Source organism: Leopardus geoffroyi, chromosome D3 (assembly GCF_018350155.1).
Source record: "Leopardus geoffroyi isolate Oge1 chromosome D3, O.geoffroyi_Oge1_pat1.0, whole genome shotgun sequence".
Classification (NCBI taxonomy): domain Eukaryota; kingdom Metazoa; phylum Chordata; class Mammalia; order Carnivora; family Felidae; genus Leopardus; species Leopardus geoffroyi.
This window is the reverse complement of record NC_059339.1, coordinates 44,353,114-44,365,977: the sequence shown is the minus strand read 5'-3', so window position 1 is coordinate 44,365,977 and position 12,864 is coordinate 44,353,114. Positions and strand designations below refer to the sequence as shown.

Genomic DNA, 12,864 nt, shown 5'->3' with positions numbered 1-12,864 from the left:
ATATCCAATGGAATAAAGACAGTCTCTTCAGCAAATGGTGCTGGGAAAACTGGACAGCGACAAGCAGAAAAATGAACCTGGACCACCTCACAAAAATAAACTCAAAATGGATGAAAGACCTAAATGCAAGACAGGAAGCCATCAAAATCCTAGAGGAGAAATCAAGCAAAAACCTCTTTGATCTTGGCCTCAGCGACTTCTCACTCAACATGTCTCCAGAGGCAAGGGAAACAAAAGCAAAATTGAACTATTGGGACCTCATCACAGTAAAAATCTTCTGCATAGCAAAGGAATCAGCAAAACGAAAAGGCAACCAACGGAATGGGAGAAGATATTTGCAAATGACATATCAGATAAAGGGTTAGTATTGAAAATCTATAAAGAACTTATCAAACTCAACACCCAAAAAATGAATAATCCAGTCAAGAAATGGGCAAAAGACATGAATAGACACTTTTCCAAAGAAAACATCCAGATGGCCAACCAACACATGAAAAGATGCTCACCATCACTCATCATCAGGGAAATACAAATCAAAACCACAATGAGATGTCACCTCACACCTGTCAGAATGGCTATCATTAACAACTCAGGCAATAACCGAGGATGCGGAGAAAGAGGATCTTTTTTGCACTGCTGGTGGGAATGCAAACTGGTGTGGCCACTCTGGAAAACAATATGGAGGTTGCTCAAAAAACTAAAAATAGAACTACCCTACAACCCAGCAATTGCACTACTAGGTATTTATCCAAGAGATACAGGTGTGCTGTTTCGAAGGAACACATGCACCCCAATGTTTATAGCAGCACTATCAACAATAGCCAAAGTATGGAAAGAGTCTAAATGTCTAAATGTCCATTGATGGATGAATGGATAAAGAAGATGTGATATATATATACAATGGAGTATTACTCAGCAATCAAAAAGAATGAAATCTTGCCATTTGCAACTATGTGGAAGGAAATGGAGGGTATTGTGCTAAGTGAAATTAGTCAGTCAGAGAAAGACAAATATCATATGACTTCACTCATATGAGGAATTTAGGATACAAACAGATGAACATAAGGGAAGGGATGCAAAAATAATATAAAAACAGGGAGGGGGACAAAACATAAAAGACTCTTAAATATAGAGAACTAATAGAGGGTTACTGGAAGGGTTGTGGGAGGGGATTATAGGGGCACCCGGGTGAGCTTTGGCTCAGGTCATGATCCTGCAGTTCATGGGTTTGAGCCCTGTGTTGGGCTCTGGGCTGACAGTTCAGAGCCTGGAGCCTCCTTCGGATTATGTGTCTCCCTCTCTCTCTGCCCCTCCCGCACTCGTGCTCTGTCTGTCTGTCTGTCTCTCTCCCTCTCTCCCTCCCTCCCTCTCTCTCTCTCAAAAATAAATAACCATTAAAAAACCTTTTTAAAGATTATTATATAAAAAATACTATGAAGGGGCACTTGGGTGGCTCAGTTGGTTGAGCATCTGACTTTGGCTCATGATCTCACAGTTGGTGAGTTCAAGCCCCACATCAGGCTCTCTGCTGTCAGCATAGAGTCTGCTTCGGAGCCTGATTTGGAGCCTGCTTAAGAGCGTCTGTCCCCACCCCACCCCCGCCTCTCCCCCACTGGCTCTCTCTCTCTCCCTCTCTCTCTCAAAATAAACTTTAAAAAAAATACTGTGAACAATTGTAAACGAACAAATTAGATAATCTAACTGAAATAGACAAACTTCTAGAAAAATACATACTATCAAAGGGCGCCTGGGTGGCTCAATTTGTTAAGCAACCGACTTCGGGTTGGGTCATGATCTCGCAGTTTGTGAGTTCAAGCCCCACAACGGGCTCTGTGCTGACAGCTCAGAGCCTGGAGCCTACTTCAGATTCTGTGTCTCCCCCTCTCTCTATCCCTCCCCTGCTCATGCTCTGTGTCTCTCTGTCTCTCAATAATAAATAAACGTTAAAAAATTTTTTTTGGGGGGGCGCCTGGGTGGCGCAGTCGGTTGAGCGTCCGACTTCAGCCAGGTCACGATCTCGCGGTCCGTGAGTTCGAGCCCCGCGTCGGGCTCTGGGCGATGGCTCGGAGCCTGGAGCCTGTTTCCGATTCTGTGTCTCCCTCTCTCTCTGCCCCTCCCCCGTTCATGCTCTCTCTCTGTCCCAAAAATAGATAAACGTTGAAAAAAAAAAAAATTTTTTTTGAACTGACTCAAGAACAAACACAAAAATTGAACAGACCTATAACAAGAGATTGAATCAGTAATCAAAAACCTTCCCCCTAACAAAGCCTAGGACCATAAGCTTTCATTGGTGAACTCTACCAAATGTTTAAAGAATTAATACCAATGCTTCTCAAACTCCTCCAAAGTATAAAAGTGAAAGAAGCACTTCCTAACTCATTCTATGACACCAGCGTTACCCTGATACCAAAGCCAGACAAAAACAACCCAAAGGGAAACTAGAGACAGCATACCTTATGAATATAGATGAGAAAAATCCTCAACAAAATACGAGCAAACCTAACCCAGCAGCACAGTAAGAGGATTATACCTCATGACTGAGTGGGATATATTCCAGAATGCAAGGGTGCTTCAGCATATGAAAATCAATCAATGTAGTATACCACATTACCAGAATAAAGGGGGAAAAATAACACATGTTCATCTCACTTAATACAGAAAAAGTATTTGAAAATATCTAACACCTTTTCATGATGAAAATCCTGAACAAACTAAGAGCAAAAAGGAATTTCCTCAACATAATAAAGGGGATTTACAAAAAATCCAAAGCTAATACACTCAATAGCCATGGCTTTAGCTTTATCTGAAGTTCAGGGTCCTGTACCAAGTTCATATGGTTATTTGGAGAATTCATTTTCTTGCAGCTGTAGAACTTGTGGAAGATTGCTTCTTCTTATTTTTATTTATTTTATTTTTCTTTGAGAGAGAGAGAGAGAGCATGTGCATGTGAGGGAGGGGCAGAGGGAGAAAGAGAGAATTCTCTTTTTTTTTTAACTCAAGTTAGTTAACATATAGTGTAGGATTGGTTTCAGGAGTAGAATTTAGTGACTCATCACTTACATGTAACACCCAGTACTCACCCCAGCAAGTGCCCTCCTTAATGTCCATCACTCATTTAACCCATCCCCCCATGCACCTTCCCTCCAGCAACCCTCAGTTTGTTCTCTGTATTCAAGAGTCCCTTATGGTTTGCCTCTCTCTCCATTTTTACCTTATTTTATTTTTTTCTTCCCTTCCCCTATGTTCATCTGTTTTGTTTCTTAAATTCCACGAGTGAAGTCATATAATATTTGTCTTTCTGACTTATTTTGCTTAGCATAACACACTCCAGTTCCGTCCATATTGTTACAAATGGCAAGATTTCATTCTTTTTGATCGCTGAGTAATATTCCAGTGTGTGTGTGTGTGTGTGTGTGTGTGTGTGTGTGTGTGTGTGTGTGTATACCACATCTTCTTTATCCATTCATCAGTCAGTGGACATTTGGGCTCTTTCCATAATTTGACTATTGTTGATAGTACTGTTATAAACATTGTGGTGCATTTTTGCATCCTTTGGATAAATACCTAGTAGTGCAATTGCTGGGTCATAGGGTAGTTCTATTTTTAATTTCATACTGGAAACTTCATACTGTTTTCCTGAGTGGCTGTGCCAGTTTGCATTCCCACTAACAGTACAAAATGTTCCCCTTTCTCTGCATCCTCACTGAATCTGTTGATTCCTGAGTTGTTCATTTTAGTCTTTTTGGCAGGTATGAGGTGGTATCTCATTGTGGGTTGGATTTGTATTTCCCTAATGATGAGTGATGTTGAACATCTTCATGTGTCTGTTAGCCATCTGGATGTCTTCTTTGGAAAAGTGTCTATTTGTATCTTCTGGTCATTTCTTCACTGGATTATTTGTTTTTTGGGGGTGTTAGGTTTGATAAGTTCTTTACAGGTTTTGGATACTAATCCTTTATCCAACATGTCATTTGCAAACATCTTCTCCCATTCCATCGGTTACCTTTTAGTTTTGTTGATTGTTTCCTTCACTGCGCAGAAGCTTTTTATCTTGCTGAGGTCCCAATAGTTCATTTTTGCTTTTGTTTCCATTGCCTCCAGAGACATGTCTAGTAAGAAGTTGTTGTGGCCAAGGTCAAAGCGGTTGCTGCCTATTTTCTCCTCTAGAATTTTGATGGTTTCCTGTCTCATATTTAGGTCTTGTAAATGGGATTGATTCCTCGATTTTTCTTTCTGCTGCTTATTATTGATGTATAGAAATGCAACCGATTTCTGTACATCGATTTTATATCCTGTGACTTTGCTGAATGCATATATCAGTTGTAGCAGTTTTTTGGTGGAGTCTTTCAAGTTTTCCACATAGAGTATCATGTTGTCTGTGAAGAGAGAAAGCTTGACTTCTTCCTTTCTAATTTGTATGCATTGTCTGATTGCTGAGGCTAGGACTTTCCGTATTATATTGAACAACAGTGGTGAGAGTGGACATCCCTGTTGTGTTCCTGACCTTAGGAGAAAAGCTCTAAGTTTTTCCCCATTGAGGATGATATTAGCTGTGGGTTTTTGTATATGGCATTTTTTTTTAACATTTATTTATTTTTGAGAGACAGAGCATGAACAGGGGAGGGTCAGAGAAAGGGAGACACAGAATCCGAAACAGGCTCCAGGCTCTGAGCTATCAGCACAGAGCCCGACGCGGGGCTCGAACTCATGGCCGTGAGATCATGACCTGAGTTGAAGTCGGCAGCTTAACCGACTGAGCCACCCAGGCGCCCCTGTATATGGCATTTTTGATGCTGAGGGATGTTCCTTCAATTCCTACTTTCTTGAGGGTTTTTATCAAGAAAGGATGCTGTATTTTGTCAAATACCTTTTCTAAATCTATTGAGAGAATCATGTGGTTTGTATCCTTTCCTTTATTAATATGGTATATCACATTGGTTTTCGGATACTGAACCACCCCTATAGCCCAGGAATAAATCCCACTTGATCATGGTGAATAATTCTTTTAATGTATTGTTGGGCTTGATGTCCTAATATCTTGTGGAGAATTTTTGCATCCATGTTCATCAGGGAAATTGGTCTATAGTTCTCCTTTTTAGTGAGGTCTTTGTCTGCTTTTGAAATCAAGGTACTGCTGGCCTCATAGAATGAGTTTGGAAGTTTCCCTTTCATTTCTTTCTTTCTTTTTCTTTTCTTTCCTTTTTTCTTTTTCTTTCTTTTTTCTTTTCTTTTCTTTCTTTCTTTCTTTCTTTCTTTCTTTCTTTCTTTCTTTCTTTTTTTTTTGTAACAGCTTCAAAAGAATAAGTATTAACTCTTCTTTAAATGTTTGGTAGAATTCCCATGGGAAGCCATCTGGCCCTGGACTCTTCTTTGTTGGGCGATTTTTGATACTGATTCAATTTCTTTACTGGTTATGGGTCTGTTCAAATTTTCTATTTCTTCCTGTTTCAGTTTTCATAGTTTATATGTTTCTAGGAATTTATCCATTTCTTCCAGATTGTCCAATTTGTTGGCATATAATTGCTCAGAATATTCTCTTATTATTGTTTGTATTTCTGCAGTGTTGGTTGTGATCTCTCCTCTTTCATTCATTATTTTATTTATTTGGGTCCTTTCCTTTTTCTTTTTGACAAATCTGGCTGGGGTTTATCAATGTTGTTAATTCTTTCAAAGAACCAACTCCTAATTTTATTGACCTGTTCTATTTTTTTTTTATTTCAATATCCTTGATTTCTGTTCTAATCTTTATTATTTCCCTTTTTTCTGCTACTTTGGGGCTTTATTTGCTATTCTTTTTTCCAGTTCCTTTAGGTGTAAGGTTAAGTCGTATATTTGAGACATTTCTTGAAGGAGAGAGAGAATCTTTTAAATTTTTTTTTAACGTTTATTTATTTTTGAGACAGAGCATGAACAGGGGTGGGACAGAGAGAGAGGGAGACACAGAATCAGAAGCAGGCTCCAGGCTCTGAGCCATCAGCCCAGAGCCCGACACGGGGCTTGAACTCATGGACCGCGAGATCGTGACCTAAGCTGAAGTCGGACACTTAACTGACTGAGCCCCCCAGGCGCCCCGAAGGAGAGAGAGAATCTTAAGCAGGCTCCACACTCAGCACAGAGGCTGACACAGGGCTCAATCTCAGGAGTGTGAGATCATGACCTGAGCTAAAATCAAGATTCAAACGCTTAACTAACTGAGCCATCCAGATACCCCAGACGCTTGCTTCTTAAAGGCCAGAAGAAGAAAGAGTCTCTGACTTCCTCCATGTCTGACCCTTGGACTTTCTTTTAAAAGGCTCTCCTGGGGCGCCTGGGTGGCGCAGTCGGTTAAGCGTCCAACTTCAGCCAGGTCACGATCTTGCGGTCCGTGAGTTCGAGCCCCGCGTCGGGCTCTGGGCTGATGGCTCAGAGCCTGGAGCCTGTTTCCGATTCTGTGTCTCCCTCTCTCTCTGCCCCTCCCCCGTTCATGCTCTGTCTCTCTCTGTCCCAAAAATAAATAAACGTTGAAAAAAAAAATTAAAAAAAAAAAAGGCTCTCCTGATTAGATCAGGCCTACCCAAGAAATCTCCCTTTGTATTAACTCAGAGTCTACTAACTAGGGACTTTCATTACATCTTCAAAATCACTTCATCTTTGCTATATAATGTAACATAATCCAGAAATGATATCCCATCATATTGATATATCCCACGCACACTCAAATGTAGGGGATTATATAAGGGTTTGTACATCAGGGGGAGGAATCTTGAGAAGAGGACATCTCAGAATTCTGCCTACCGTAGACTGTGACCTTTGATGAGGTAGAAAAGGGCATTGCCTTCACCTGTGTTTGGATCTCATTCCCATGCCACTCCCCGCCTGACTCCCACACACCTTTTCAAGGACTGTAGCCCATTAGTCACACCAGTGTGTATATACAGGTAAGTTTGGAGGTATACAACCAACTATTCTCTTTTCCATTTTGTTGTTGTTGTTGTTGTTCCTTAATGAGTTGTCTTAAGAACTGTTTTTAGCATATTCTTGCAGCACTTTCACATGACCACTCCATACCTGTCTACTATGGGTACGTTTACTTGTAAATGAGCTATTTGGGAATGAACAGGGGAGCGTGTTTTCACAGATGTCAAAGTGGCCAAAAATATTTCTCTTTTCAGCTACATATGATGAGAGGGCTGCCTCTTTGCATGAAGAGGAATTAAATACTGTTAAGATAATTTTGATCTCATACATTTCAGTTGGAACCCATATGATGGTTTCTTTTTCTTTCTTTCTATCTGTCTGTCACTCTATATTATACAACATAAGTTTTTGGCTTCTCCCTGGGGAAGGAGGAAGAGGAAGCATCAACTTTATGTTCCTCCAGTTATGTTAGTCTGTAAATTAATCCTCTCCACAGTGAGATGTTCCCAAATGACTCCAGTTACCTTGGAGGAAACAGGTTAATTTATCTCCCTATTATGGCTACTACTTGGCTGCCATACCCTGAATCTAATAAACACAATTTAACCTTGAGGGAAGGTATAGGCAGATTTTTGCTCAAGACTCCAGTTGATAAGTGTAAACAGTACAGATTGGAAGTGGGGTCTCAGGACCACAAACTCATCTGCCCCCTTGACCACTTCTGAAGCCTTCTAAGAATTCAACTTGTTTCTTCCCCAGGCATCCACCAGGACCCCCACATGTACATTTCTCCTTTCCAACATGACTTTCTGCCAGCTACTAGAGCTCTTTCTTATTTAAATTACTTTTCTCATCCTGAAGTCCCTGGCCACAGTTCCTAGGGTATATTATAGTCTCCTCCACCCCGCCCCCCAAATCAATCAGTTGGAAATCAGATGGCTAGTGCTAAGGCTGGGCTGTGTAGGGTTAGGGATTACTAATGCTAAAGATAGGGCTACAGTAAGTATAATAATAAATATCAGAACTGAGGAGTTGGGGTCACAGTGGTTTACTAATAAATAATTTAGAGACATCCACAATTTTTTATAACAATCCATAAAGAACTATAATATTTATTTTAATTGTATATAATCTAAAATTTATGTTTCATTAAGTATGTGTCTTATGGTTTTCAGTTCTGGCATTCTCTATAAGTATAAACCATTTCTGTTGCTAATTTGTAATAGAATTGAGGAGGTTAAGGGAATAGGGTATTTCCTATTACAGATAGAATTTTGCTTTATCCAAAAATTAAAGAAAAACTTAAGTTACGAGGTTTAATTCCTCCTAAAAACCCTCAGGGAGTCCACATAAAAGAGCTCATATTTTTTCTTAACTCATCTTTAGCTTATTGTAAATACAGATGAATAGATACAAAAACAACTCTAGATACAGATACAGATACAGATATACACACACATGGGTTAGTATACATAGACATGTTACCTAGCTCAGTCAGCTACCAGGGCCTACACACTAGAGCTCTTTCTAGTGTGTAGTATCTAGTATCTAGAGGATACTCCAGTAGCAATGACCACACCCAGTGCCTGTATCTTGATTTCTAAATGCCATTCCTCAATAAAAAAAAATCCAGGGCATATTGCACACAAAATTTATGAAGGTGTCTTCCTATTTAAAACTTGTTTTCCATTACATCTTAGAATGTTTTGGCCTTTCCTACTTTTAGTTATGTATCTTTTCACATGATTTATTCCTTTACAATTAATTTTGTATGTTTTTAAATGACTTTTTACTGTGTAAAAAGTAATAAATGTTCATTGTGACAAGTAATCAAAAAGGAGTATAAAGAAAAATATTAAAAAATCTCTTAATGGGTTTCTTAATGTTGAATATTGATTGAAAGAGCTGAAATCTTTAACTTATTTAAAACATCCCTACAACAAATGCAGTTGACCCTTGAACAACATGCCACTTATACAAAGATTTTTTTTTTTTATAAATATGATATGGTACTGGGGTGCCTGGGTGGCTCAGACAGTTGAGCATCTAACTCTTGATTTCGGCTCAGGTCATGGTTCCAGGGTCATGGAATTGAACCCTGTGTCAGGCTCCGTGCTGAGCATGGAGCCTACTTAAGATTTTTTCTATCTCTCCCTTTGTCCCTCTCCCCAACTTGCATGCTCTCTCTAAAATAATAATTTAAAAACCGATATGGTACTGTGATTTTCTTCCTTATGATTTTTCTTAATAATATTTCTTTTCTCTAGCTTACTTTATCACAAGAATATAGTATATAATACATATAACATACAAAATATGTGTTAATCTATTGTTCATGCTATCAGTAAGGCTTCCATCAACAATAGGCTATTAGTTAAGTTTTTGAAGAGTCAAAAGTTATACACAGATTTTTGCCTGTGCAGGGGTTGGCACCTCTAACCCCCATGCTGTTCAAGGGTCAACTGTATATTGATAGGCAAAAATGAGTCACTGATATTTATTAATATTTGAATGCTTTTGTAGGACCTTTTTATATTCTCTATTAGTTTTCTATTGCTGCATAACAAATTACCACAAATTTAGCACTTAAAACAACACTTTTACTATCTAACAGTTTCCATGGATCAGAGGTCCAAGCACAGCCTAACTGGGGCTCTGCTCCAGGTCTCACGAGGCTATCATCAAGATGTTAGACAGGCTGTGTTTTCATCTGGAGGCTTGACTGAGGAAGAATCTGCTTCTAAGCTTATTTAGAGTGTTGGCAGAATTCATTTCCTTGCAGCTGTAGGATTAAAGTCCCCATCTTTTTGCTGGTTGTCAGCTACAGACACCCCTCCCCCTGAAAAATCCTGGAAGGTGCCACTAGTTCCCTGCTATGTGGTCCTCTCCATGAGTGGTTCATATGGCTGTCTGCTTCCTCAAGGTGGCAGGAAAGGCTTTAGCTCCAGTCTAGTAAGCTAGCGTCACATAAGATAATGTAATCACAGAAGTGGTGACATCTCCTCACTTTTACCATATTCTTTTGGTTAGCAATAATTCACTGGTCCTATCTGCACTCAAGGAGAAGGAATTATACACAGGCATGGACACCAGGTGGAAGAAGTCATTGGGGGTCATGGTGGGATATAAGCTCTCATTTCTTCATCTAAATTGGAATATTCTTTTTTGTTTGTATGTTTGTTTGTTTGTTTTTGAGAGAGAAAGCTTGCGTGCACACACAAGTGGGAGATGGGTAGAGAGAGATAGGGAGACACTGAATCCGAAGCAGGCTCTGGGCTCTGTCAGCACAGATCTGGACACAGGGCTTGAACCCACAAACTGTGAGATCATGCCCCTGAACTGAAGCTGGACCTCAAGCAACTGAACCACCCAGGTGCCCCTAAATTGGAATATTCTTATCTTAAGGAAGTTTGTGAATGTTCTTCTAACAGGAAAGAAAGTTTGGTATCTTCAATTTCAGCCATCTTATTTTACAGACAAGGAATTGAGGGTCCAAAAGAGTGAATGGTTTGCCTAAGTTTGGTGGGTTCAGAGTTGTTTACTCCCAGGTCAGCATGCTTTCTACACACCATTATGCTAATGAAGCATTTTCAGTATTTTCACTTTAAACTTAAGCAAATGAAATATATATGTATTTATTGATGGGCGGGGCAGAAGAAGGTGGGTGCAGGCATTATAAAGAATTTTGCATGTAAATTCTCAAATATGGCAACCAGCATGTGTTATGTGTTTTCTGGCTGTGCTCAGATGCAAGAGCCAGTGAATGAAAGAGAATTACTTATATTCAGCACATACATTACTTCATTCAGTCATCCCAAAGACTCTATAAAGTAGAAATTCTTATAATACAGATTAAAAAAAAAAAAGGCAAAACAAAAAACAACAGGCTCAGTGAACGCAACTAAATCATTCTGGGTATGGACAACCATCAAGTTACAGTGACCAAATCAAAGCCAAATAAATTGCTTACTTCTGGCCCATTCCATTTCTCTATCACTAATTTCTATAATTAATGAACAATACTGTGAAATTTTTCATGTCTATACAGCCCTTACCTTTTCCTTTTTGCCTGTTTAAGTCTTGCCATTCTTGTACTTCTAAGTGGGAGGAGTTCATAATAACAGATTTTACATCTTCCAGCACTTTTATATGCCTGTATCTTCCAGCTTTAGTCATGTTGCCATAAATAAACCTAGGAAAACCTACTTCATTCATAAGTGGCTTCCTGTCCCTACGTTAGGTTAACTGATTTTCTGTAAGTCTAGAAGCTCAAAGCACTAATGAACCACAAATAGGCTTTAAAAATTTTTGAATTCTAGTTCATTTTCTTGATCTTCTTATTTTAGGTAACCACTTCTCATTCAAAGCATACTTAACTAAAAGGATTCAGAGAGATTTAAATTATGAATGTCCTCACTATCGGACGTTTACAGAATATTTTTTCTCTTTTGATAGTCTTCAGGGGAAACACAACTTTCTGGGAGATGTGGCATTTTTCTTTCCACTACACAGCGCATTCTTCTAGCGTATCTTTGGCATTAACTCCCCCAATTTTTTAATCTAAGGCACACTTCCTGGGCACTCTAAACCTCTACTTTACAGTAAGGATTCACTGAGACCCACCACCGTGCGTAATCGTTCAAGGTCATTGGGGCTGCTGCCCGGCCCCGGCCCTGAATGCGCACTGCCAGGCCCATTTCCTTCTCCAAAGCTGATGCTTCCTTGCTCCCCACCCTTGGGGCGGGGGGGAGGAAGCAGGGGAGGGTGTCGCCCGGAATGCCTGGACCAGACCGGGAGACCGGGTCCGCCACCGCACGGGGGCCGCGCTTGGTACCGCGCCTCTGGAAGGTTCCTGAGTGGCTGGCGGAGGGGGCGGTTCCTGGGAAGCCGGGGCGGAGCCGGCGGCGTCTGGCAGCTGTGTTACGCCTCCCGGGGCCGCTCGGCCGCGCCCGCTCGCGGAAGCCGCTCTCTGCCCTGTAAGAGACGCTCTGGTCGAGGGTCCGCCGCAGCCCCGCGCCGCTTTCGCTGGCTCGCCGGTTGGTTGGCCTCCCGCCACAGGGCCATGCAGCGCTTAGCTATGGACCTGCGGATGCTGTCCCGGGAGCTCTCTCTCTACTTGGAGCACCAAGTCCGGGTTGGGTTCTTCGGCTCGGGTGTGGGCTTATCCCTGATCCTGGGCTTCAGTGTCGCTTACGCCTTCTATTACCTGAGCAGCATTGCCAAGGTGAGCCGGGGGTTGGCGCGGGCGCCTGGGCGCAGGGCCTCGGGCAGCTCTGCTGGGAGGGACAGCAGCTGGTGAAGCTGGAGCTGCCGCTGGAGGGACGGGTGGCTGGGGTCGTCCTGGAGGCGAGAGTGCTGCTTGAGTTGTCGCCTTTTCCCCGATATCTGATGGACGCCCTTTGAGCGCGCGCGGGAAAGCCGGCCAGCCCTTGTCGGCGTGTTGTGGGTTCGGCCGGGGTCCTCGGACTGCAGCCAGGATCCGGCTGACCTAGGCGCGGCGGGGCTGCCCTGTCACCATTCGCAGGGCTGGCAATGCTGTAGCACTTCTGACAAGGACTCCCTTATCTCAGCTCTCGCCTTCCCCTTCAAGAGTTTGGTAAACCTCCCTTTAAGTCCGTTGTGACTGCGAATTATTTTTGTCAGGCTTCTAGAAGATGTAATCGGAGGGAACGTGCAGGCGAGGGACGAGTCTGCTCATTTCTGGTTTACGGTTGGCAGAAACTTTGTTCTAGACCCTTCACTATAATACCGGCTTTCCCCACAGAAGCCCCAGTTAGTGACTGGGGGTGAGAGTTTCAACCGCTTCCTTCAGGACCACTGTCCCGTGGTGACAGAAACGTACTACCCCACGGTCTGGTGCTGGGAGAGTCGAGGACAGACACTCCTGAGACCTTTCATCACTTCCAAACCCCTGGTGCAGTACAGGAAGTAAGTATATTTCCATTTTTCAGTCATTTCTGCAAAACC

General features: G+C 41.7%; 1 protein-coding gene across 2 annotated transcripts in view; it reads left to right on the top strand.

Moving 5' to 3' along the window:
• Positions 1-11,734: 11,734 nt before the first annotated feature.
• ABHD3 (abhydrolase domain containing 3, phospholipase) overlaps positions 11,735-12,864 on the top strand; it is a 38,898-nt gene continuing 37,768 nt past the window's right edge. The window contains exons 1-2 of one of the 2 annotated variants that reach the window (XM_045457700.1): positions 11,735-12,121; positions 12,662-12,825. In XM_045457700.1, coding sequence (XP_045313656.1) covers positions 11,960-12,121; positions 12,662-12,825 — 326 coding nt within the window. In that variant the 5' untranslated portion in view covers positions 11,735-11,959. The remainder of the gene's footprint in view (positions 12,122-12,661; positions 12,826-12,864) is intronic. The other variant, XM_045457701.1, reaches the window with a different exon arrangement.